Below are 26,223 nucleotides of genomic sequence, written 5' to 3'. Positions count from 1 at the left end.
CCATTGTCTTTCATTTTCAGGCGTCCTGCTTGATCATGCCCAATAACGCCTGTATCCGCTCTTGATTAGATTGCAATGGTGCCAGGACCTTCTCAGTGTCCTAATATAAATATGTATTATGCCTATAGTCCATCTGTTGGTCATTTGGCTGGCCCCCTCTTTTGTGTGTCTCTCTGACTTCGGTATGTCCAGCTATTCTATGCACTTATGGCCTTGCTTTAGTTTCCTGTCCTAGACAATAGACAATGTACTTTACACACACACACACACACACACACACACACACACACACACACACACACACACACACACACACACACACACACACACACACACACACACACACACACACACACACACACACACACAGGTGTATTCAAGCACACCCCCTGACCCCATCTACAGTATATGTCCTCAGCAGACGTTATCTCTCTCCCCTCCCAGACTCGGCCGCATGCTGTTTATCGATCAGTTTATCTGTCCATTCCTCTTTCTGTCTGCCTCGCTAACAGATAAGGACAGGCTGCTAAGTCACCGCATTTCATCCCCCCATCCATCCCTCCCTACCTCCATACCTCCCTCCCTACCTCCATCCCTCCCTCCCTACCTCCATCCATCCCCCCTACCTTCATCCCTCCCTACCTCCATCCATGCATCCATCCCTCCCTCCATCCATCCCCCCTACCTCCATCCCTCCCTCCCTCCATCTATCGCCCCTACCTCCATCCCTCCCTCCCTACCTCCATCCATCCACCCCTCCCTCCCCTACCTCCATCCATCCCTCCCTCCCTCTCTACCTCCATCCATCCCTCCCTCCCTCTCTACCTCCATCCATCCCTCCCCCCTACCTCCATCCATCCACCCCTCCCTCCCCTACCTCCATCCATCCCTCCCTCCCTCTCTACCTCCATCCATCCCTCCATCCATCCCCCCTACCTCCATCCATCCATCCCTCCCCCCTACCTCCATCCATCCATCCCTCCCTCCCTACCTCCATCCACCCCTCCCTCCCCTACCTCCATCCATCCCTCCCTCTCTACCCCATCCCTCCCTCCCTACCTCCATCCCTCCATACCTCCCTACCTACCCCATCCCTCCCTCCCTACATCCATCCATCCCTCCATCCCTCCATACCTCCCTACCTACCCCATCCCTCCCTCCCTACATCCATCCCTCCCTACCTCCATACCTCCCTCCCTACATCCACCCCTCTCTACCCCATCCCTCCCTCCCTACCTCAATCCCTCCCTACCTCCATACCTCCCTACCTACCCCATCCCTCCCTCCCTACATCCATCCCTCCCTACATCCATCCCTCCCTACCTCCATACCTCCCTCCCTACCTCCATCCCTCCCTCCCTACATCCATCCCTCCCTACCTCCATCCCTCCCTACCTCCATCCATCCCTTCCTCCCTCCATCCCTTCCTACCTCAATCCCTCCCTCTCTACATCCATCCATCCCTCCCTACCTCAATCCCTCTCTACCCCATCCCTCCCTCCCTACCTCCATCCCTCCCTACCTCCATCCCTCCCTACCTCCATCCCTCCCTACCTCCATCCCTCCCTCCCTACCTCCATCCCTCCCTCCCTCCATCCCATCCCTCTCTACCTCCATCCATCCCTCCCTCCCTCCATCCCATCCCTCTCTACCTCCATCCCTCCCTACCCCATCCCTCTCTACCTCCATCCCTCCCTACCCCCATCCCTCTCTACCTCCATCCCTCCCTACCCCCATCCCTCTCTACCTCCATCCATCCCTCTCTACCTCCATCCATCCCTCTCTACCTCCATCCATCCCTCTCTACCTCCATCCATCCCTCTCTACCTCCATCCATCCCTCTCTACCTCCATCTATCCCTCTCTACCTCCATCTATCCCTCTCTACCTCCATCCATCCCTCTCTACCTCCATCCATCCCTCTCTACCTCCATCCATCCCTCTCTACCTCCATCTATCCCTCTCTACCTCCATCCATCCCTCTCTACCTCCATCCATCCCTCTCTACCTCCATCCATCCCTCTCTACCTCCATCCATCCCTCTCTACCTCCATCTATCCCTCTCTACCTCCATCTATCCCTCTCTACCTCCATCTATCCCTCTCTACCTCCATCTATCCCTCTCTACCTCCATCCATCCCTCTCTACCTCCATCCATCCCTCTCTACCTCCATCCATCCCTCTCTACCTCCATCTATCCCTCTCTACCTCCATCTATCCCTCTCTACCTCCATCCATCCCTCTCTACCTCCATCCATCCCTCTCTACCTCCATCCATCCCTCTCTACCTCCATCTATCCCTCTCTACCTCCATCTATCCCTCTCTACCTCCATCTATCCCTCTCTACCTCCATCTATCCCTCTCTACCTCCATCCATCCCTCTCTACCTCCATCCATCCCTCTCTACCTCCATCCATCCCTCTCTACCTCCATCCATCCCTCTCTACCTCCATCCATCCCTCTCTACCTCCATCTATCCCTCTCTACCTCCATCTATCCCTCTCTACCTCCATCTATCCCTCTCTACCTCCATCTATCCCTCTCTACCTCCATCTATCCCTCTCTACCTCCATCTATCCCTCTCTACCTCCATCTATCCCTCTCTACCTCCATCTATCCCTCTCTACCTCCATCCATCCCTCTCTACCTCCATCCATCCCTCTCTACCTCCATCCATCCATCCCTCTCTACCTCCATCCCTCTCTACCTCCATCCCTCTCTACCTCCATCCCTCTCTACCTCCATCCCTCTCTACCTCCATCTATCCCTCTCTACCTCCATTCCTCCCTCTCTACCTCCATCCCTCTCTACCCCCATCCCTCTCTACCCCCATCCCTCCCTACCCCCATCCCTCTCTACCCCCATCCCTCTCTACCCCCATCCCTCTCTACCTCCATCTATCCCTCTCTACCCCCATCCCTCTCTACCTCCATCCCTCTCTACCTCCATCTATCCCTCTCTACCCCCATCCCTCTCTACCCCCATCCCTCTCTACCTCCATCTATCCCTCTCTACCCCCATCCCTCTCTACCTCCATCCCTCTCTACCTCCATCCCTCTCTACCTCCATCCCTCTCTACCTCCATCCCTCTCTACCTCCATCCCTCTCTACCTCCATCCCTCTCTACCTCCATCCCTCTCTACCTCCATCCCTCTCTACCTCCATCCCTCTCTACCTCCATCTATCCCTCTCTACCCCCATCCCTCTCTACCCCCATCCCTCTCTACCTCCATCCCTCTCTACCTCCATCTATCCCTCTCTACCCCATCCCTCTCTACCCCATCCCTCTCTACCCCCATCCCTCTCTACCTCCATCCCTCTCTACCTCCATCTATCCCTCTCTACCCCCATCCCTCTCTACCTCCATCCCTCTCTACCCCCATCCCTCTCTACCTCCATCCCTCTCTACCTCCATCTATCCCTCTCTACCCCCATCCCTCTCTACCCCCATCCCTCTCTACCCCATCCCTCTCTACCCCCATCCCTCCCTACCCCATCCCTCTCTACCTCCATCCCTCTCTACCTCCATCCCTCTCTACCCCCATCCCTCTCTACCCCCATCCCTCTCTACCCCCATCCCTCTCTACCCCCATCCCTCTCTACCTCCATCCCTCTCTACCTCCATCCCTCCCTCTCTACCCCCATCCCTCTCTACCTCCATCCCTCTCTACCTCCATCCCTCCCTCTCTACCTCCATCCCTCCCTCTCTACCCCCATCCCTCTCTACCCCCATCCCTCTCTACCTCCATCCCTCTCTACCTCCATCCCTCTCTACCCCCATCCCTCTCTACCCCATCCCTCTCTACCTCCATCCCTCTCTACCTCCATCTATCCCTCCCTACCCCCATCCCTCTCTACCCCATCCCTCTCTACCTCCATCTATCCCTCTCTACCCCCATCCATCACATAAAAACAAGCACAATAGTGACAATTTCATGCAGCTCTAAAGGGACGTTTTAAGACCCACCAAAAGCAGGTCTTAACAGTAATGCAGTAGGTTTTGGCATGGAATGTGAGAGCGGAAGTGCAGCCTATCCAGCCATGACATAGTGCCTTTTGCACCGGTGAATATTGTAGTTAGAAACTATTGGTTTCCGTCCAAAACCAAGCATAGCCTACCCTCCACTTAATCAAGGCTGGTTTAGCAGCATCTCATAGGTGTGTCTTTTTATCCTGACCATTTGCCAAACAGCCTATGATTAAAGGGGTTTTAAATGTTCTCCTGAGAGTGCTTTGAAATATTTGAGAGGTTTTAGCCCTCATACGTTTTATTATTCATAATTCACATATCTGCATAATTCATTTAACTTGTTCGAGTAGGCTATTCATCTCCATTTTCAAAGAGCGACCCTCGTTCGATTACCAAAGTGTTACTGTACAGTGTTACTGTAGCCTATGCTTTTTATTAAACTGTAGTATCAATCCACAATGGACTAGGACAAATTCAGTGCCCCCAGTCGAATTGCAGTTGATGACAATGTAAAGACCATCAATAACCTATAGAACTTGAGCCAAACGCACGCAGTAAAGGGCGACTGCACTTCCTGATTTGGCCTGTTTTCTCATTAAGAAACGCTAGCGTCCATGACTGAAGCCAAACGAGAGTTGTCTTGGGGGTGTGGTTTGTTGTAGGTGTGCTATGTTCGCATATCCTGGCAGGTACTGTTGTTTGTCCCTCCCGAGTCACCGTAGCAACAACATAGCCACTTCCTCAAAATAGTCACTTCCTTAAAATAGTCAGAACTAATCTAAGATAAATGAAGAAATCTGTAATTAATTTAGACGTTGTTGCCGAAGAGGTCTTAGTCGCATAATTTTACATGTAGCTTTGGTTTTTGGTGCGTTATTTCTCAAGTAAAAAAGCGTGCATGAAAAACTAGTCAGTGTACTGCATATAGTCTATTGAGTCAGGAAAGTCTGGCTGCGCACTCAGGACTGATTTCTGAGAACAATATCATGTCTACAACGTCAAACTATTATAAATAAGCACAAGCTACACTACTGTTTATCAGTGCCCAAAATCACTTGCTAGCTAGTGCAAGCACACATCTGTTTCTACTTATTCCTCATCCTCTCTCTCGCTCTCTCTACAGGTCTGGCATCCAGACGCTGCCTCACAACGCCAAGGTTCACTACAACTATGCCAACTTCCTGAAAGACAGAGGGCGCCACCAGGAGGCCATCCACCACTACAAAACTGCTCTCAGGTCAGTTATAGTGTCCATAATGACAGAGCTTTTGCTGTTTACACCACTACAAATCTGCTCTAAAGTCAGTCTCAGTGTCCAATAAAGTAAAACTACAGTAATATGAGGGGGTTTACGTGTTTCATCCTGATCACCATGTCAGTGGGACACAGTCCCGCCAAACCACAGTCATTCCTCAACCACAATAACACCATCAGCTTTCAACGTTGAGGGATTCGGTCATTCCGCCAAACCCACATGTTTGGAACCTCAGGGGACCTCAGTCACTCCAGGACCTGAAAGAGAACGTTTTCAAGTTACAGTCAAAATTAGAGGTGAGGTAAGAAAACCCACTGAGAAACGGTAAGAAAGTTTGGCTCCAAACCTCAATCGGCAAGCGGTCATGAAACAGGTGGGGCTCAACGGAGAACAGCCCTTCGCCCATGCACCAGGACAAACAGAGGACATCCTTCTTAATATGGCATGTCGTCCCTATAATGTCTAGACTGTACCTCCAGGCCTTAAGTAACTAGAATTCATTACTTTAAGTAGGAGACACGTTATTGATTGTCTTAGGTTGATGGTCCGCCCACTCAATTAATTACAAAACACTAGTTTATTAAATCAGAGGAACTCTGTTTGCTGCACATAAATGCTTAAAGGCGCACACACACTCTCTTGCTTACACACACACACACACACACACGCACACGCACACGCACACGCACACGCACACGCACACACAGACACAGACACACACACACTAGATTGCATATTCTCAAGCATGTAATGGCCTTGTCTCAGCTCGATGCTTGCACCCCATTCATCTCAGTGAGATACACACACGCAGCACTGTACCTAATGAAAGAGGGGATCCATTTGTTCTGCCTGTCACTGGCCCTGGCTCCTACAGACCCAGAAGGCTATATATTTATCCCTCAGTCCAGCTTTCCCTTTTTCTCGTCCCCCTCTCTTCCCTCCCCCTACCCTCCCCCCTTCTTCTTGAGTCATAACTGATGATCCTTACAGTGCTCTGTCATTTAGTGTGTGTGTGTGTGTGTGTGTGTGTGTGTGTGTGTGTGTGAGTTTGTCTCAGTCATCAGTATTTGACTGACAGGAGCAAGGAAATCATGCTGTGTGTCCTATACTACTGTATCTGAGTCTCTCTTCCCTCCTCCTCTCTCCCCTCTTCCTCTCGCCTCTCTCTCTCCCCCCCCCCTCCTCTCTCCCCTCCTCTCTCCTCCTCTCTCCCCTCCTCCTCTCTCCCCCCCTCCCCTCTCCTCCTCTCCCCCCTCCTCTCTCCTCCTCTCTCCCCTCCTCCTCTCCTCCTCTCTCCCCTCCTCCTCTCGCCTCTCCCCCCCTCCTCTCTCCCCTCCTCCTCTCTCCCCTCCTCCTCTCTCCTCCTCTCTCCCCTCCTCCTCTCGCCCCCCCCCTCCTCTCTCCTCCTCTCTCCCCTCCTCCTCTCTCCCCCCTCCCCTCTCCTCCTCTCCCCCCTCCTCTCTCCTCTCTCATCCTCTCTCCCCCCTCCTCCTCTCCTCCTCTCTCCCCTCCTCCTCTCCTCCTCTCTCCCCTCCTCCTCTCGCCTCTCCCCCCCTCATCTCTCCCCTCCTCCTCTCTCCCCTCCTCCTCTCTCCCCTCCTCCTCTCTCCCCCCTCCCCTCTCCTCCTCTCCCCCCTCCTCTCTCCTCTCTCCTCCTCTCTCCCCTCCTCATCTCCTCCTCTCTCCCCTCCTCCTCTCGCCTCTCCCCCCCTCCTCTCTCCCCCCCTCCTCTCTCCTCCTCTCTCCCCTCCTCCTCTCGCCTCTCGCCTCTCCCCCCCTCCTCTCTCCTCCTCCCCCCCCTCCTCTCTCCTCTCTCCCAGTGTACCAGGGGCTGGCTAGAGCCAGTTTGACTTATTTGGACAGAAGGGTTTAGGTCCAGTGGGATCATTCTTTTCTCTTTCTGCAGTTTGTTCTTTTACCTTTCCATTCCCCCTGGCAGAGATGTAGATGCTCACTGAAGGATGCTCCGTGAGCCGGCTTAGCTAGAGTGTGTGTGTGTGTGTGTGTGTGTGTGTATAGGGATCCATATCTCAGACCTCCATCAGTTCCATTCCCCCGCTTCTATATTCCTCATCCCCCTATCCGTCCATCTCCATCCTCGGAATACCCCATAATTTCATCCACTCCCCCCCCTTCCCCTTTTCCTATCTCTGTTTCATCCCTCCATGTAGTTAAAGACAGACTAGCAGAAGTGTGCTCCCCCCTCACTCTCTTTCTCCCTCTCCTTTCCTGTTCCCCTCTAATGCCTTCTCCTGCCTGTATCTACATACAGCAACAGGATGTGCTGTTATAATCCTGTCCAGAACCCTTTGCTGCTTTTATCCCACTGCAAACCACCCGACTCTACACAGAGGCTGCTCTGAAATGGTACCCTTTTCTCTATATAGTCCACTACCTTCGACCAGTTCCCATCGGTTCTGTCAAAGGTAGTGTACTGTATAGGGAATAGGCAGAAATACTTTAAGAAATGAGGAGATGGTAAACTCCATTCGATTCTTATTAACGGTCATTGTATACGTTGCTTGTATGTTGTCAATGGGCCGCACTGGGCATTCTGGGTCATTCTGGACAAATGGTCAAGTGGGAGTCAATTTTGCCCTAGCTCAAAAATGTGCATGAATTACGTGAACGAGAAACACAACATTACAAATATTACCAAAATGTGAAATAATGAACTTGTTCTCTTTAATACCATATAGCTTTGATATCGTGACATTACATAGGTAGAAGGGATTGTGTGACGCTTAACTCAGCAACTGCGTGACGCAGCATGACAACGTGAACGCGATTGGTCAACAGGCTGCTGGGCGAGGAATTATACTTTACATTACACATTCATTGGCTAATGACATTACCATCTCCTCATTTCTTCAAGTACTTCTGGAATAGGGTGCTCTTTTTCAGACACTGACAAACTTTAACCCCCAGGCACTTTACTTCCACTTTTCAATTATTTTCATAGGTCATTTTTCTTGTTTTTCATTTGGGCTAAAAAGTGATAAGAGAGAGAGGCTGTGTTGTTATACCCTGGAGTTATGGGTTTTGTTGCATTCTTTCGAGGTTGTTTTATTCGTTTGTTTTTCAGGTTTCGTGTTCTGGTCCTCTGCTAAGACATTAGATTCGGGGATGGTGTGTGCGGGGATCAATAGTGTGCTTACGGCAGTGTGCGTGCCACTAAGTCCACACTGCTTCCTTTCGAGGCAGTGTCACACTGAAAGGCGACATAAACTGTGACTCATTAGCCAATGGAAAGGAGACTGAGTTGCCATGGAAATGGACACGGTTGTCGTGGCGTTGTTTCACCTCTTGCCCCCGGGGTTGTGATGGGTGTGTCTCATACTAATAATACAAATGGGTTGCAATTACATGCCACCTTTGACCCGGTCCTTTCTAAAAGCACTCAATGCTCTATAAGGTCCGTTTCATGCCTTATTCAGGAGCTCTAGAATGATTGATTTACAGAAGCCATTTTGTGTACGATAACCGTTATCAGGATAACAACCACTTATTCTAATGACGGTATCATGGGGGTCATGTCGTCTTCTTGTAGCGTTATGGGGTCATGTAAGGATACATGAGAAGGGTCACATGTCCCCAAAAGTGCTAAATTGCTTCCTGTCGTCGTCAGCCATTAGCTTTCAACCATTAGCGGTCATCACAAAATATGATGAAGGAAGAATGCTTTCTTCCAGATTGGAACTTGAAGAGTTTTTCCCCCCTTCTCCTCTCCCTGAACTACTTTCCTGCTCTTCTCCTTTCCTCCTCCCTTCCCCCTCCTCTAACCTCTCCAGGTTGTACCCTCGCCATGCCAGTGCCATGAACAACCTGGGTACTCTGACACGCCACCCAGAGGATGCCGAGCACTACTACAGGACCGCCCTGGACACCAACCCCCAGCACAACAGAGCCCTGTTCAACCTGGGAAACCTGCTCAAGTAGGATATACACACACACCTGCATGCATATGCACACACATGCATGGACACACGACATGCGCGCGCACACACACACACACACACACACACACACATACACACACACACACACACACACACACACACACACACACACACACACACACACACATTGTGCATGCACTCATCAGAGGTCTCGGCACAAGGCTCGCACCCCATTCATTCGTACACACACACACAAACACACACACTTTCCCTGCAGCTCACATAACGAGTGACACACAGTGCGCTACCTGAGGATAAATGGCTTACATTAGCAGAATGCTCTGTCTGTCCTTTCTCACAAAGTCATAGCGCTGAGGGGTAATAGTTTAGACACGCAGTGGAGAGCTGTTCTGCTTGTTGCTCAATACAGCTGTGTGTGTGTGTGTGTGTGTGTGTGTGTGTGTGTGTGTGTGTGTGTGTGTGTGCGCGCGAGTGTGCGAGCGTGTGTGTGTGTGTGAGTGTGTGCGTGTGTGTCACATCATCGACACTGCTCTGCTCTACTCATCCCTGTCACTCTGGCAGATGGCTGATTGGAAAAACATTTGTTTAACACAGAGATAAACAGAGCACTCGTGAAATCACTGGGTTGACACAAAGAGGGGGGCTCTTTAGAACAACAACACTTTCACACACACACACACACACACACACATACACACACACACACACACACACACACACACACACACACACACACACACACACACACACACACACACACACACACACACACACACACACACACACACACACACACACACACACACACACACCAGAGCAGCAGACTTGGCTTTAGTCGGGACAGTGGGAGTATTCTGTCTCTGTTTGTTTACTGTCTGCATTACAGCCCCCACCTACTCTCTTCTCATTGATGTGCGTGTTAGGTGTTTGTAGCACACACACAGCAGCGTTCCTGCTAGCCTGGCTCTAATGGAGAAACACGGCAATAATGGCAACACAAATTAACTCCATTATTGAGCTACAGATACATCAACATTGATGGGAGTGTAAAGTGTTTATAGTACACACACACACACACACACACACACACACACACACACACACACACACACACACACACACACACACACACACACACACACACACACACACACACACAGAAGCATTCCTGCTAGCCTGGCTATTCAATTACGACCTGTGAACATACAGCCTCAGGCCTAGAGACAGACCCAACATAGATACCCATTACTCCTGCTGGCCCTGGCACCGTTTCCAGGTCATCTCCTGTATGGATACACAGCGGGTGTGTTTGTGTGTCAGCAGAAAACGGACGCAACATAGCCACATGATGATGTTGACGATGATGATGTTATTTCAGGTCCCAAGGGAAGAAGGAAGAGGCAGAGGCTCTGTTGAGAGACTCCATTCGGTTCGGTCCACACTTCGCTGACGCCTACTCCAGTCTAGCATCACTTTATGCAGAGCAGGTAACACACACGTACATGCACGCACACACACACACACACACACACACACACACACACACACACACACACACACACACACACACACACACACACACACATACACACACATGCTTTGCAGGTAATTCACACGCCATTCCAGCGCTGTCTCAATCTATACACGGATTGCATACACACACAAAAATACACACATTCTCTCACACACATACATTACTTCGTATGCACTCACACACACACTTTTGTAAGTTCTGCTATATCTACCCCTTTCCATGGATTCAGAATTCAATTAAAATTCGCTGTAGATCATTATTCTTGCTGCCTGGAACTTCAGTCAGCGCGTCATTACTTTGGCTTGTTCAATTCAACACACTCACTGACTCCTTAACCTTCTATTACCACAGGCTCTCTCTAACCTTATCTCAGCGTAGCCACAATTTCACACATATCAGCTCATACTCAATAATTCAATACACCTATTTTATTGATATCGTATTCTTTTTATTATAGAAGCGGTTTGCGGAGGCCAATGACGTTTATCTGCAAGGCATAGAGAGCTGCCCAGACAGCTCGGACCTGCATAATAACTACGGAGTGTTTCTGGTCGATACCGGTGAGTTCTGTCGGGTTGGTAGGAGAGGAGGGTGTTGATCTGTTTGCAAATAAAGTTTTAGCTTACTCACCACTCTCTCTCTCTCTCTCTCTCTCTCTCTCTCTCTCTCTCTCTCTCTCTCTCTCTCTCTGTCTCTCTGTCTCTCTGTCTCTCTGTCTCTCTGTCTCTCTGTCTCTCTGTCTCTCTGTCTCTCTGTCTCTCTGTCTCTCTGTCTCTCTGTCTCTCTGTCTCTCTGTCTCTCTGTCTTTCTCTTTCTCTCTGTCTCTCTGTCTTTCTCTTTCTCTCTCTCTTTCTCTCTTTCTCTCTTTCTCTCTTTCTCTCTTTCTCTCTCTCTCTCTTTCTCTCTTTCTCTCTCTCTCTCTCGGTTTCTCTCTCTCTCAATTCAATTCAATTTGCTTTATTGGCATGACGTAACAATGTACATATTGCCAAAGCTTATTTACAATATAAAAATGAGAATCAAAATGGTCAACGGGACAACAGTAACAACAATAACTAAGTGTCAAAATAACCATACATTCAACAATAAACATACAGTAGAGTACATGTGCAGGTTGATTGGTCTGTCAGACACTGTCCCTCAACTTATGGCAGGCAGCAATGTAGTGCGCTGCCAACCCACAGCTCGCTGCGTCCTCCCCCAACAGGACTGGTAGCCTACTCTCATCAGAGAGGTCTTTGAAACCTTGAATAAGAGTTTCAATTTTGGGGAAATGACACTCTCTAATTGTTTTATATTTTTGACATTTTGTCAGGAAATGCAGCTCCGTCTCAGGTTCTGCTGTTGTGCAGTGGTTGCACAGCCTTTCCTCTACAGGGAGCCAGGTTTTCCTGTGTCTACGCTTCTCAATGGCAAGGCTGTGCTCACTGAGCCTGTACTTTGTCAAGGTTTTTCGAAGGTTTTGATCAGTAACCATGGTCAAATATTTAGCCACGGTGTACTGTCGATTTAGGGCCAGATAGCACTGCATTTTGCTTTGTGTTTGTGCTTGTGTTTCCCAATAAGCAATGTAGTTTTGTTTTGACTGTGTTGTAATTTGGTTTATCCGGATCTTTCTCTCTCTCTGTTTCTCTTTCTTTCTCTCTCTCTCTCTCTCTCTGTTTCTCTTTCTTTCTCTCTCTCTCTGCTTCTCTCTATCTCTCTGTTTCTCTCTCTCTCTCTCTGTTTCTCTCTCTCTCTCTGTTTCTCTCTCTCTCTATATATATATATATCTCTCTCTCTCTCTCTCTCTCTCCCTGTTTCTCTCTCTTTCTCTGACTCTTCTCTCATTAGGAGAAGGCGATCTGGCGGCAGCCCACTACCAGCATGCCGTGCGTCTCAAGCCGGCGCACTACGTCGCCATGGTAAACTTGGGCCGCCTCCTTCGCTCCTCCAATGAGAACAAGGAGGCGGAGTCTTGGTACAAAAAGTGAGTTAATAGTTGACAACCAATTTGAGAATATGTGAGAGATTCACAAGTCAAAATGAGAGCAACACTAGCCATGTGCCCATTGTCCAGAGAAGAGAGTCATGGGTGGAGCTGTCCTGCGTGACCTTGCATGACATCTTGTTGACCGTCCATTAACTTCTCCCTGACCTTTGACCCCAGGGCCCTGCAGGTGACGAGGAAGGTGGACATCCTGACGCCACTAGGGGCGCTGTACTACAACACAGGACGCTATGAGGAGGCTCTGCAGGTGTACCGCGAAGCGGCTACGCTTCAGCCAGACAGCACCGATATCTGGCTGGCTCTGGTGAGGCACAACACACACACACAGGCACACACACATGCAGGCATGTATGCGCCACATGCTGCAGTCATACCAGGACAGCACCAACAGATGTCTGGCCCTGAATTGCCCTCTCCCTTCCTCCCTCTCTCTCTCTCCCCCTATACAGGCACAAGTGTTAGCCATGGCAGGCCGCTCTAAAGAGGCAGAGAAGATGACTCTGGGCATCATATCTAAGCAGGGGAGCTGCATCGAGTGTTACCGCCTACTGTCTGCCATCTACAGCAAACGAGGCAACTACACAGAGGTGTGTGTGCGTGTGCGTGTGCGTGCACGTGTGTTGTTGGGTCTGTGGTGTCTGCCTTTGAAAGAAAGGACGGTACTGAGGAAGAATAAGAAGAGATGGTCAAGAAAAACAGAACAATCCATATCACCTCGGGGTCAGCAACAGTGATCGCCGCGGAAACAGTGGTTGCCGTGGAAACCCCTCACATCTAGATTCTGTCTCCTCCGGATCTCACAGGATCCCATCCCCTTCTGTTCACACTGATCGTTCATCCTTCACTTCATTCACCTCATCTCTCCATCCTGATTTCATCCTCCTCCTCCTCCGCCATCCCTGATTCCATCCCTCATTCCATCCCTTCGTCTCTGGGGGCTCATCTGTAGACACTCTAACAGAATGGATGGAATCTCTGTGTCCCAAATGCCACTCCAATCCCTGTGTAGTGCACTACTTATACGGAATAGGGTGCCATTTGAGATTTAGTCTCGCTGCTAAAAATAGTATTTTCTTCCAAAAATAACACAGAGGTTATGTAGGGGGCTGACTAGAGAAGCAAACTTTTTTGTGCCAGGGACTGGCAAGATAAGGCCTTTTTTTCCCCTCTGGGGACCACTTGGGTATAAAAATATTGACAATCGCTTTTTTATTCAGAACACCAATTGTTCTATGCATTTTCTCTATTATATCCACCACCCTAACACCAGTGGAGGCTGCTGAGGGGAGGACGGCTCATAATAATGGCTGGAACGGAGCGAATGGAATGGCCTCAAACACGTTTGATATATTTGATACCATTCTACTGATTCCACTCCAGCCTTTACCACGAGCCGTCCTCCCCAAATAACGTGCCACCAGCCTCCTGGGCCTAACACATATCATTTGTTTAGGACAGTAATAACATAGTTCATCAAGCTATTTGAGTCTCTATTTTAGGACATCTGGTAGTATCATCAACAACAAAAAATGATATATATTATTTGATGAAAATGTTGAGTTTGGCCTTTATTACAGTATACATAATAACACTCTAAGATATGTATATGATATATACATTTCGATCTAAAGGATTTATGGTATGTGGTCACTGAAATGCTTGAGAAAGGTATTGGGAAGAAGACCTGCATTGCTCTTAAATGGGATTTTGTCACAGTGCGTTCTCACGTGTCCTGCGCAGCTTGTGAGCGCCGTAGAGGGAAACAGCAGGCACGTCCGTGTTCCTGAGAGTCACATCTAGTAACTCCAACCGTTCAAAAGTTAGAGACAGACTTGTAGGAAGAAAAAAAGAAAGCGCTCTGTTTGTCACGACCGCATTTATCGGAGATCGGAGGTTAGTCGCGTAACCATGGTTCTATGAACTAAGGGCCACATTTAGTAGATTGAGATGAATCCAGTGCCATCAGTAGGGCTTTTTCAGCCATTCCTCTATGGACTGGCGGCGGGCCACGGACCTGGGTTTGAGAAAGGCTAGAGGACGTTTCTTTTCTCTCAGTCTCTCAGACAGAAGACAGAGTGGATTTTACACCATCCTCCCTTTGGATTGTTTTAGTGTGTTTCTGTCCAGTGTCTACATAATAACTCACCAGGGATACTGCTATGCTTCCAGATCTGTTAGCTACACTATCTCGATATCCCTGTAATGGGGGGTTTTATACATGCTTTTAAAAAATCTATCTTTGTCAAAGGGAAGGGAAAATAAAAGCGATTGAAGATATTTATGTCATCTCAAGGATGAGACTTTTCTCTCCCAGAGGCAAAAGTAAATTCCATTAAATTCCCACCTCTCGTTCTTTTCTTTCCCCTTCAAATCTCTCAGCTTTCCTTTCGCTCTCACTCTCTTTCTCTCTCTCTCTCTTTCTCTCTCTCGCTCTTTCTCTCTCTCTCTCTCTTTCTCTCTCTCTCTCTCTCTTTCTCTCTCTCTCTTTCTCTCTCTCTTTCTCTCTCTCTCTTTCTCTCTTTCTCTCTCTCTCTCACTCTCTTTCTCTCTCTCTCTTTCTCTCTTTCTCTCTCTCTCTCTCTCTCTCTCTCTCTCTCTCTCTCTCTCTCTCTCTCTCTCTCTCTCTCTTCTCCTCTCTCTCTCTCTCTTTCTCTCTCTCTCTCTCTCTCTTTCTCTCTCTCTTTCTCTCTCTCTTTCTCTCTCTCTCTCTCTCTCTTTCTCTCTCTCTCTCTCTCTCTTTCTCTCTCTCTCTCTCTCTCTCTCTCTCTCTCTCTCTCTCGCTCTTTCTCTCTCTCTCGCTCTTTCTTTCTCTCTCTCTCTCTCTTTCTCTCTCTCTTTCTCTTTCTCTCTCTTTCTCTCTCTCTTTCTCTCTCTCTCTCACACTCTTTCTCTCTCTCTCTCTCTCTCTCTCCACAGAACACTGTCTACTACTATAATCAACCTCACTCTCTTTTGTCTCTCTTTGAATCTCTCTCTGACTACCTTTTCTCTGCTCGTCAGCCAGTGAATGACTAGTCTTTGTCTCTCTCAATTCTAGTCTTTGTCTCTCTCAAGAAATAAAAAATTAAAATGAACAGTAAACATTACACTCACAGAAGTGTAATAACATAAATATGGGTTGTATTTACAATGGTGTTTGTTCTTCACTGGTTGCCCTTTTCTTGTGACTCCAGGTCACAAACCTTGCTGCTGTGATGGCACACTGTGGTATTTGGGAGTTTATCAAAATCGGGTTTGTTTTCTCATGATTTGGTTGGGTCTAATTATGTTGGTGCCCTCGGGCTCTGTGGGGTCTGTTTGTGAACAGAGCCCCAGGACCAGTTTGCTTAGGGGACTCTTCTCCAGGTTCATCTCTCTGTAGGTGATGGCTTTGTTATTGAAGGATTGGGAATCGCTTCCTTTTAGGTGGTTGTAGAATTTAACATTTATTTTCTGGATTTTGATAATTAGCGGGTATCGGCCTAATTCTGCTCTGCATGCATTATTTGGTGTTCACGTTGTACACGGAGGATATTTTTGCAGAGTCTCAATTTGGTGTTTGTCCCATTTTGTGAATTCTTGGTTGGTGAGCGGACCCCAGACCTCACAACCATAAAAGGGCAATGGGTTCTATAACTGATTCAAGTATTTTTAGCCAGATCCAAATTGGTATGTCGAATTTATGTTCCTTTTGATGGCATAGAAGGCCCTTCTTGCTTTGTGTCTCAGATCGTTCACAGCTTTGTGGAAGATACCTGTGGCGCTGATGTTAAGGCCAAGGTATGTATAGTTTTTTTGTGTGCTCTAGGGCAAAGGTGTCTAGATGGAATTTGTATTTTTGGTCCTGGTGACTGGACCTTTTTTGGAACACCATTTTTTTGGTCTTACTGAGATTTACTGTCAGGGCCCAGGTCTGGCAGAATCTGTGCAGAAGATCTAGGTGCTGCTGTAGGTCCTCCTTGGTTGGTGATAGAAGCACCAGGTCATCAGCAAACAGTAGACATTTGACTTCAGATTCTAGTAGGGTGAGGCCGGGTGCTGCAGACTGTTCTAGTGCCCTCGCCAATTCGTTGATATATATGTTGAAGAGGGTGGGGCTTAAGCTGCATCCCTGTCTCACCCCACGGCCCTGTGGGAAGAAATGTGTGTTTTTTGCCAATTTTAACCACACACTTGTTGTTTGTGTACATGGATTTTATAATGTTGTATGTTTTTCCCCCAACACCACTTTCCATCAATTTGAATAGCAGACCCTCATGCCAAATTGAGTCAAAGGCTTTTTTGAAATCAACAAAGAATGAAAAGACTTTGCCTTTGTTTTGTTTTGTTTGTTTTGTCAATTGGGGTGCACAGGGTGAATACGTGGTCTGTCGTATGATAGATAATACAGTCTGCTGTCATTCTGATCTAAGAATATTACTCCTGCTTATTATGAAAAAAAAATACATCCGTTTTAACTTTGTAAAGGCGTGTTTAGAATTATTTTTGTTGTATTAATGCTATTTAATCTCTCCTCAGACTAATATTATTCTGTTTGTCCTGTGGGTACCTTTGCCACCGTTCCACCCCTTGTGTATTGCGCTGTCATGGTGTTTCTAATGAAAATTATAAAATAAAAACTACACCCCGATAGAGCGCTCATCCAATCAATTATTCAGTTTTCCATGGCATGATGTTCTTCAGAGGATCGCTCACTGTTGGTGTTATGGTTGTTGTTGGGGTTACCGTCCGTGTTACCGTTGGGGTTACCGTCCGTGCTACCGTCGGGGTTACCGTCCGTGTTACTGCTGAGGAAATGTACGAGTCTGCTGTTAATGATAATGCAGAGGATTTTCCCAAGGTTGCTGTTGACGCATATCCCATAGTAGTTATTTGGGTCAAATTTGTCTCCACTTTTGTGGATTGTGGTGATCATTCCTTGGTTGCAAATATTGGGGAAGATGCCAGAGCTAAGAATGATGAGTTTTTGTATAGCCATTGGAATTTGTTGTCTGTATATTTGATCATTTCATTGAGGATAAGTTTTTATTTTGTCCTGTAGTTCATTGTGTAATTGGATAATCCAGTGGGTTCTGATAGTCTTTAATAGTTGATTCTAAGATTTATTTTTGCTGTTTGTTCTTTGTTATAGAGCAAAAACGATTGGAGAAGTGGTTTACCCATACATCTCCATTTTGAATAGATAATTCTTCGTGGTGTTGGTTGTTTAGTGTTTTCCGTAGAGTATTTCTGTATTGTTTTAGTGATTCACCATAGTGAAGACGTAGACTCAGGTTTTCTGGGTCTCTATGTTTTGGGTTGTACGGGTTTACCAATTTCCTTCTCAGGTTTTTGCATTCTTCATCAAACCATTTGTCATTGCTGTTCATTTTCTTCGGTTTTCTGTTTGAATTTTTTTGATTTGGTAGGGAAGCTGAGATGTCAAATATACTGTTTAGATTTTCTAATGCCAAGTTTACTCCTTCACTAATACAGTGGAATTTCCATTGAGGATTTAGCCCGGTGTTTTACCAAAAAGCCTCAGATGTTTGTGTTCCAGCTCTATGGCCCGGCTCCTGGGACTCACTGGACCATGGCCTCAGTGGACCTGCTCTGACTTGGGGTCAAGGCTGCTGGGGCTTTAGGTTAAAATTACATTCTGCTCTTCACAAGTCCTCACTGTCATCCCTAGCTATGGAAGTCTATCCCTAGCTATGGAAGTCTATCCCTAGCTATGGAAGTCTATCCCAAGCCATGGAAGTCTATCCCTAGCTATGGAAGTCTATCCCTAGCCATGGAAGTCTATCCCTAGCCATGGAAGTCTATCCCTAGCCATGGAAGTCTATCCCTAGCCATGGAAGTCTATCCCTAGCCATGGAAGTCTATCCCTAGCCATGGAAGTCTATCCCTAGCCATGGAAGTCTATCCCTAGTCATGGAAGTCTATCCCTAGCCATGGAAGTCTATCCCTAGCCATGGAAGTCTATCCCTAGCCATGGAAGTCTATCCCTAGCCATGGAAGTCTATCCCTAGTCATGGAAGTCTATCCCTAGTCATGGAAGTCTATCCCTAGTCATGGAAGTCTATTCCTAGCCATGGAAGTCTATCCCTAGCCATGGAAGTCTATCCCTAGCCATGGAAGTCTATCCCTAGCTATGGAAGTCTATCCCTAGCCATGGAAGTCTATCCCTAGCTATGGAAGTCTATCCCTAGTCATGGAAGTCTATCCCTAGTCATGGAAGTCTATCCCTAGCCATGGAAGTCTATCCCTAGCTATGGAAGTCTATCCCTAGCTATGGAAGTCTATCCCTAGCTATGGAAGTCTATCCCTAGCCATGGAAGTCTATCCCTAGCCATGGAAGTCTATCCCTAGCTATGGAAGTCTATCCCTAGCCATGGAAGTCTATCCCTAGCCATGGAAGTCTATCCCTAGCCATGGAAGTCTATCCCTAGCTATGGAAGTCTATCCCTAGCTATGGAAGTCTATCCCTAGCCATGGAAGTCTATCCCTAGCCATGGAAGTCTATCCCTAGCCATGGAAGTCTATCCCTAGCCATGGAAGTTTATCCCTAGCCATGGAAGTCTATCCCTAGCCATGGAAGTCTATCCCTAGCCATGAAGTCTATCCCTAGCCATGGAAGTCTATCCCTAGCTATGGAAGTCTATCCCTAGCTATGGAAGTCTATCCCTAGCTATGGAAGTCTATCCCTAGCCATGGAAGTCTATCCCTAGCCATGGAAGTCTATCCCTAGCCATGGAAGTCTATCCCTAGCCATGGAAGTCTATCCCTAGCCATGGAAGTCTATCCCATGCTATGGAAGTCTATCCCTAGCCATGGAAGTCTATCCCTAGCCATGGAAGTCTATCCCTAGCTATGGAAGTCTATCCCTAGCCATGGAAGTCTATCCCTAGCTATGGAAGTCTATCCCTAGCCATGGAAGTCTATCCCTAGCCATGGAAGTCTATCCCTAGCTATGGAAGTCTATCCCTAGCTATGGAAGTCTATCCCTAGCCATGGAAGTCTATCCCTAGCCATGGAAGTCTATCCCTAGCCATGGAAGTCTATCCCTAGCCATGGAAGTCTATCCCTAGCCATGGAAGTCTATCCCTAGTCATGGAAGTCTATCCCTAGTCATGGAAGTCTATCCCTAGTCATGGAAGTCTATCCCTAGTCATGGAAGTCTATCCCTAGCCATGGAAGTCTATCCCTAGCCATGGAAGTCTATCCCATGCAATGGAAGTCTATCCCTTTTCATGGAAGTCTATCCCTTTTCATGGAAGTCTATCCCTTTTCATGGAAGTCTATCCCATGCCATGGAAGTCTATCCCATGCCATGGAAGTCTATCCCATGCCATGGAAGTCTATCCCATGCCATGGAAGTCTATCCCATGCTATGGAAGTCTACCCCTAGCCATGGAAGTCTATCCCTAGCCATGGAAGTCTATCCCTAGCCATGGAAGTCTATCCCTAGCCATGGAAGTCTATCCCTAGCCATGGAAGTCTATCCCTAGCCATGGAAGTCTATCCCTAGCCATGGAAGTCTATCCCTAGCCATGGAAGTCTATCCCTAGCCATGGAAGTCTATCCCTAGCCATGGAAGTCTATCCCTAGCCATGGAAGTCTATCCCTAGCCATGGAAGTCTATCCCTAGCCATGGACGTCTATCCCTAGTCATGGACGTCTATCCCTAGCCATGGAAGTCTATCCCTAGCCATGGAAGTCTATCCCTAGCCATGGAAGTCTATCCCTAGTCATGGACGTCTATCCCTAGTCATGGACGTCTATCCCTAGCCATGGACGTCTATCCCTAGTCATGGACGTCTATCCCTAGTCATGGACGTCTATCCCTATCCATGGACGTCTATCCCTAGCCATGGAAGTCTATCCCTAGCCATGGAAGTCTATCCCTAGCCATGGAAGTCTATCCCTAGCCATGGAAGTCTATCCCTAGCCATGGAAGTCTATCCCTAGCCATGGAAGTCTATCCCTAGTCATGGAAGTCTATCCCTAGCCATGGAAGTCTATCCCTAGCCATGGAAGTCTATCCCTAGCCATGGAAGTCTATCCCTAGCCATGGAAGTCTATCCCTAGCCATGGAAGTCTATCCCATGCTATGGAAGTCTATCCCTAGCCATGGAAGTCTATCCCTAGCCATGGAAGTCTATCCCTAGCTATGGAAGTCTATCCCTAGCCATGGAAGTCTATCCCTAGCCATGGAAGTCTATCCCTAGCCATGGAAGTCTATCCCTAGCCATGGAAGTCTATCCCTAGCCATGGAAGTCTATCCCTAGCCATGGAAGTCTATCCCTAGCCATGGAAGTCTATCCCTAGCCATGGAAGTCTATCCCTAGCTATGGAAGTCTATCCCTAGCTATGGAAGTCTATCCCTAGCTATGGAAGTCTATCCCTAGCCATGGAAGTCTATCCCTAGCCATGGAAGTCTATCCCTAGCCATGGAAGTCTATCCCTAGTCATGGAAGTCTATCCCTAGCCATGGAAGTCTATCCCTAGCCATGGAAGTCTATCCCTAGCCATGGAAGTCTATCCCTAGCCATGGAAGTCTATCCCATGCTATGGAAGTCTATCCCTAGCCATGGAAGTCTATCCCTAGCCATGGAAGTCTATCCCTAGCTATGGAAGTCTATCCCTAGCCATGGAAGTCTATCCCTAGCCATGGAAGTCTATCCCTAGCTATGGAAGTCTATCCCTAGCCATGGAAGTCTATCCCTAGCCATGGAAGTCTATCCCTAGCCATGGAAGTCTATCCCTAGCCATGGAAGTCTATCCCTAGCTATGGAAGTCTATCCCTAGCTATGGAAGTCTATCCCTAGCTATGGAAGTCTATCCCTAGCCATGGAAGTCTATCCCTAGCCATGGAAGTCTATCCCTAGCCATGGAAGTCTATCCCTAGCCATGGAAGTCTATCCCTAGCCATGGAAGTCTATCCCTAGCCATGGAAGTCTATCCCTAGCCATGGAAGTCTATCCCTAGCCATGGAAGTCTATCCCTAGCCATGGAAGTCTATCCCATGCCATGGAAGTCTATCCCATGCCATGGAAGTCTATCCCATGCCATGGAAGTCTATCCCATGCCATGGAAGTCTATCCCATGCCATGGAAGTCTATCCCATGCCATGGAAGTCTATCCCATGCCATGGAAGTCTATCCCTAGCTATGGAAGTCTATCCCTAGCTATGGAAGTCTATCCCTAGCTATGGAAGTCTATCCCTAGCTATGGAAGTCTATCCCTAGCCATGGAAGTCTATCCCTAGCCATGGAAGTCTATCCCTAGTCATGGAAGTCTATCCCTAGTCATGGAAGTCTATCCCTAGTCATGGAAGTCTATTCCTAGTCATGGAAGTCTATCCCTAGCCATGGAAGTCTATCCCTAGTCATGCAAGTCTATCCCTAGCCATGCAAGTCTATCCCTAGCCATGCAAGTCTATCCCTAGTCATGGAAGTCTATCCCTAGTCATGGAAGTCTATCCCTAGTCATGGAAGTCTATTCCTAGTCATGGAAGTCTATCCCTAGCCATGGAAGTCTATCCCTAGTCATGGAAGTCTATCCCTAGCCATGGAAGTCTATCCCTAGCCATGGAAGTCTATCCCTAGTCATGGAAGTCTATCCCTAGTCACGGAAGTCTATCCCTAGTCACGGAAGTCTATCCCTAGTCACGGAAGTCTATCCCTAGCCACGGAAGTTTATCCCTAGCCATGGAAGTCTATCCCTAGTCATGGACGTCTATCCCTAGCTATGGACGTCTATCCCTAGCTATGGACGTCTATCCCTAGTCATGGACGTCTATCCCTAGTCATGGACGTCTATCCCTATCCATGGAAGTCTATCCCTAGCCATGGAAGTCTATCCCTTTTCATGGAAGTCTATCCCATGCCATGGAAGTCTATCCCATGCCATGGAAGTCTATCCCATGCCATGGAAGTCTATCCCATGCCATGGAAGTCTATCCCATGCCATGGAAGTCTATCCCATGCCATGGAAGTCTATCCCATGCCATGGAAGTCTATCCCATGCTATGGAAGTCTACCCCTAGCCATGGAAGTCTATCCCTAGCCATGGAAGTCTATCCCTAGCCATGGAAGTCTATCCCTAGCCATGGAAGTCTATCCCTAGCCATGGAAGTCTATCCCTAGCCATGGAAGTCTATCCCTAGCCATGGAAGTCTATCCCTAGCCATGGAAGTCTATCCCTAGCCATGGAAGTCTATCCCTAGCCATGGAAGTCTATCCCTAGCCATGGAAGTCTATCCCTAGTCATGGAAGTCTATCCCTAGCCATGGAAGTCTATCCCTAGCCATGGAAGTCTATCCCTAGCCATGGAAGTCTATCCCTAGTCATGGAAGTCTATCCCTAGCCATGGAAGTCTATCCCTAGCTATGGAAGTCTATCCCTAGCCATGGAAGTCTATCCCTAGCCATGGAAGTCTATCCCTAGCTATGGAAGTCTATCCCTAGCTATGGAAGTCTATCCCTAGCCATGGAAGTCTATCCCTAGCCATGGAAGTCTATCCCTAGCCATGGAAGTCTATCCCTAGCCATGGAAGTCTATCCCTAGCCATGGAAGTCTATCCCTAGCCATGGAAGTCTATCCCTAGCCATGAAGTCTATCCCTAGCCATGGAAGTCTATCCCTAGCTATGGAAGTCTATCCCTAGCTATGGAAGTCTATCCCTAGCTATGGAAGTCTATCCCTAGCCATGGAAGTCTATCCCTAGCCATGGAAGTCTATCCCTAGCCATGGAAGTCTATCCCTAGCCATGGAAGTCTATCCCATGCTATGGAAGTCTATCCCTAGCCATGGAAGTCTATCCCTAGCCATGGAAGTCTATCCCTAGCTATGGAAGTCTATCCCTAGCCATGGAAGTCTATCCCTAGCTATGGAAGTCTATCCCTAGCCATGGAAGTCTATCCCTAGCCATGGAAGTCTATCCCTAGCTATGGAAGTCTATCCCTAGCTATGGAAGTCTATCCCTAGCCATGGAAGTCTATCCCTAGCCATGGAAGTCTATCCCTAGCCATGGAAGTCTATCCCTAGCCATGGAAGTCTATCCCTAGCCATGGAAGTCTATCCCTAGCCATGGAAGTCTATCCCTAGCCATGGAAGTCTATCCCTAGTCATGGAAGTCTATCCCTAGTCATGGAAGTCTATCCCTAGTCATGGAAGTCTATCCCTAGCCATGGAAGTCTATCCCATGCAATGGAAGTCTATCCCTTTTCATGGAAGTCTATCCCATGCCATGGAAGTCTATCCCATGCCATGGAAGTCTATCCCATGCCATGGAAGTCTATCCCATGCCATGGAAGTCTATCCCATGCCATGGAAGTCTATCCCATGCCATGGAAGTCTATCCCATGCCATGGAAGTCTATCCCATGCTATGGAAGTCTACCCCTAGCCATGGAAGTCTATCCCTAGCCATGGAAGTCTATCCCTAGCCATGGAAGTCTATCCCTAGCCATGGAAGTCTATCCCTAGCCATGGAAGTCTATCCCTAGCCATGGAAGTCTATCCCTAGCCATGGAAGTCTATCCCTAGCCATGGAAGTCTATCCCTAGCCATGGAAGTCTATCCCTAGCCATGGAAGTCTATCCCTAGCCATGGAAGTCTATCCCTAGCCATGGACGTCTATCCCTAGCCATGGACGTCTATCCCTAGTCATGGACGTCTATCCCTAGCCATGGAAGTCTATCCCTAGCCATGGAAGTCTATCCCTAGCCATGGACGTCTATCCCTAGTCATGGACGTCTATCCCTAGCCATGGACGTCTATCCCTAGTCATGGACGTCTATCCCTAGTCATGGACGTCTATCCCTATCCATGGACGTCTATCCCTAGCCATGGAAGTCTATCCCTAGCCATGGAAGTCTATCCCTAGCCATGGAAGTCTATCCCTAGCCATGGAAGTCTATCCCTAGCCATGGAAGTCTATCCCTAGCCATGGAAGTCTATCCCTAGCTATGGAAGTCTATCCCTAGCTATGGAAGTCTATCCCTAGTCATGGAAGTCTATCCCTAGCCATGGAAGTCTATCCCTAGCCATGGAAGTCTATCCCTAGCCATGGAAGTCTATCCCTAGCCATGGAAGTCTATCCCTAGCCATGGAAGTCTATCCCTAGCCATGGAAGTCTATCCCTAGCCATGGAAGTCTATCCCTAGCCATGGAAGTCTATCCCTAGCCATGGAAGTCTATCCCTAGCTATGGAAGTCTATCCCTAGCCATGGAAGTCTATCCCTAGCCATGGAAGTCTATCCCTAGCTATGGAAGTCTATCCCTAGCCATGGAAGTCTATCCCTAGCCATGGAAGTCTATCCCTAGCCATGGAAGTCTATCCCTAGCCATGGAAGTCTATCCCTAGCTATGGAAGTCTATCCCTAGCTATGGAAGTCTATCCCTAGCTATGGAAGTCTATCCCTAGCTATGGAAGTCTATCCCTAGCTATGGAAGTCTATCCCTAGCCATGGAAGTCTATCCCTAGCCATGGAAGTCTATCCCTAGCCATGGAAGTCTATCCCTAGCCATGGAAGTCTATCCCTAGCCATGGAAGTCTATCCCTAGCCATGGAAGTCTATCCCTAGTCATGGAAGTCTATCCCATGCCATGGAAGTCTATCCCATGCCATGGAAGTCTATCCCATGCCATGGAAGTCTATCCCATGCCATGGAAGTCTATCCCATGCCATGGAAGTCTATCCCATGCCATGGAAGTCTATCCCATGCCATGGAAGTCTATCCCATGCCATGGAAGTCTATCCCTAGCCATGGAAGTCTATCCCTAGCCATGGAAGTCTATCCCTAGCCATGGAAGTCTATCCCTAGCCATGGAAGTCTATCCCTAGCCATGGAAGTCTATCCCTAGCCATGGAAGTCTATCCCTAGCCATGGAAGTCTATCCCTAGCCATGGAAGTCTATCCCTAGTCATGGAAGTCTATCCCTAGCCATGGAAGTCTATCCCTAGCCATGGAAGTCTATCCCTAGCCATGGAAGTCTATCCCTAGTCATGGAAGTCTATCCCTAGCCATGGAAGTCTATCCCTAGCTATGGAAGTCTATCCCTAGCCATGGAAGTCTATCCCTAGCCATGGAAGTCTATCCCTAGCTATGGAAGTCTATCCCTAGCTATGGAAGTCTATCCCTAGCCATGGAAGTCTATCCCTAGCCATGGAAGTCTATCCCTAGCCATGGAAGTCTATCCCTAGCCATGGAAGTCTATCCCTAGCCATGGAAGTCTATCCCTAGCCATGGAAGTCTATCCCTAGCCATGAAGTCTATCCCTAGCCATGGAAGTCTATCCCTAGCTATGGAAGTCTATCCCTAGCTATGGAAGTCTATCCCTAGCTATGGAAGTCTATCCCTAGCCATGGAAGTCTATCCCTAGCCATGGAAGTCTATCCCTAGCCATGGAAGTCTATCCCTAGCCATGGAAGTCTATCCCATGCTATGGAAGTCTATCCCTAGCCATGGAAGTCTATCCCTAGCCATGGAAGTCTATCCCTAGCTATGGAAGTCTATCCCTAGCCATGGAAGTCTATCCCTAGCTATGGAAGTCTATCCCTAGCCATGGAAGTCTATCCCTAGCCATGGA

The 26,223-nt window shown here is 48.1% G+C and overlaps 1 protein-coding gene across 2 annotated transcripts in view; it reads left to right on the top strand.

The window, feature by feature from the left end:
* LOC129838949 (protein O-mannosyl-transferase TMTC1-like) overlaps positions 1–26,223 on the top strand; it is a 106,872-nt gene that overhangs the window by 69,383 nt on the left and 11,266 nt on the right. For both annotated transcript variants that reach the window (XM_055906230.1, XM_055906229.1), the window contains 7 exons: positions 5,094–5,207; positions 9,017–9,160; positions 10,524–10,632; positions 11,137–11,239; positions 12,513–12,648; positions 12,829–12,973; positions 13,119–13,256. In XM_055906230.1, coding sequence (XP_055762205.1) covers positions 5,094–5,207; positions 9,017–9,160; positions 10,524–10,632; positions 11,137–11,239; positions 12,513–12,648; positions 12,829–12,973; positions 13,119–13,256 — 889 coding nt within the window. The remainder of the gene's footprint in view (positions 1–5,093; positions 5,208–9,016; positions 9,161–10,523; positions 10,633–11,136; positions 11,240–12,512; positions 12,649–12,828; positions 12,974–13,118; positions 13,257–26,223) is intronic.

This window comes from Salvelinus fontinalis, chromosome 39 (assembly GCF_029448725.1).
Source record: "Salvelinus fontinalis isolate EN_2023a chromosome 39, ASM2944872v1, whole genome shotgun sequence".
In the NCBI taxonomy this organism is placed as follows: Eukaryota; Metazoa; Chordata; class Actinopteri; order Salmoniformes; family Salmonidae; genus Salvelinus; species Salvelinus fontinalis.
The sequence above is the reverse complement of the archived record's forward strand: the minus strand, read 5'-3'. Positions and strand labels throughout refer to the sequence as shown.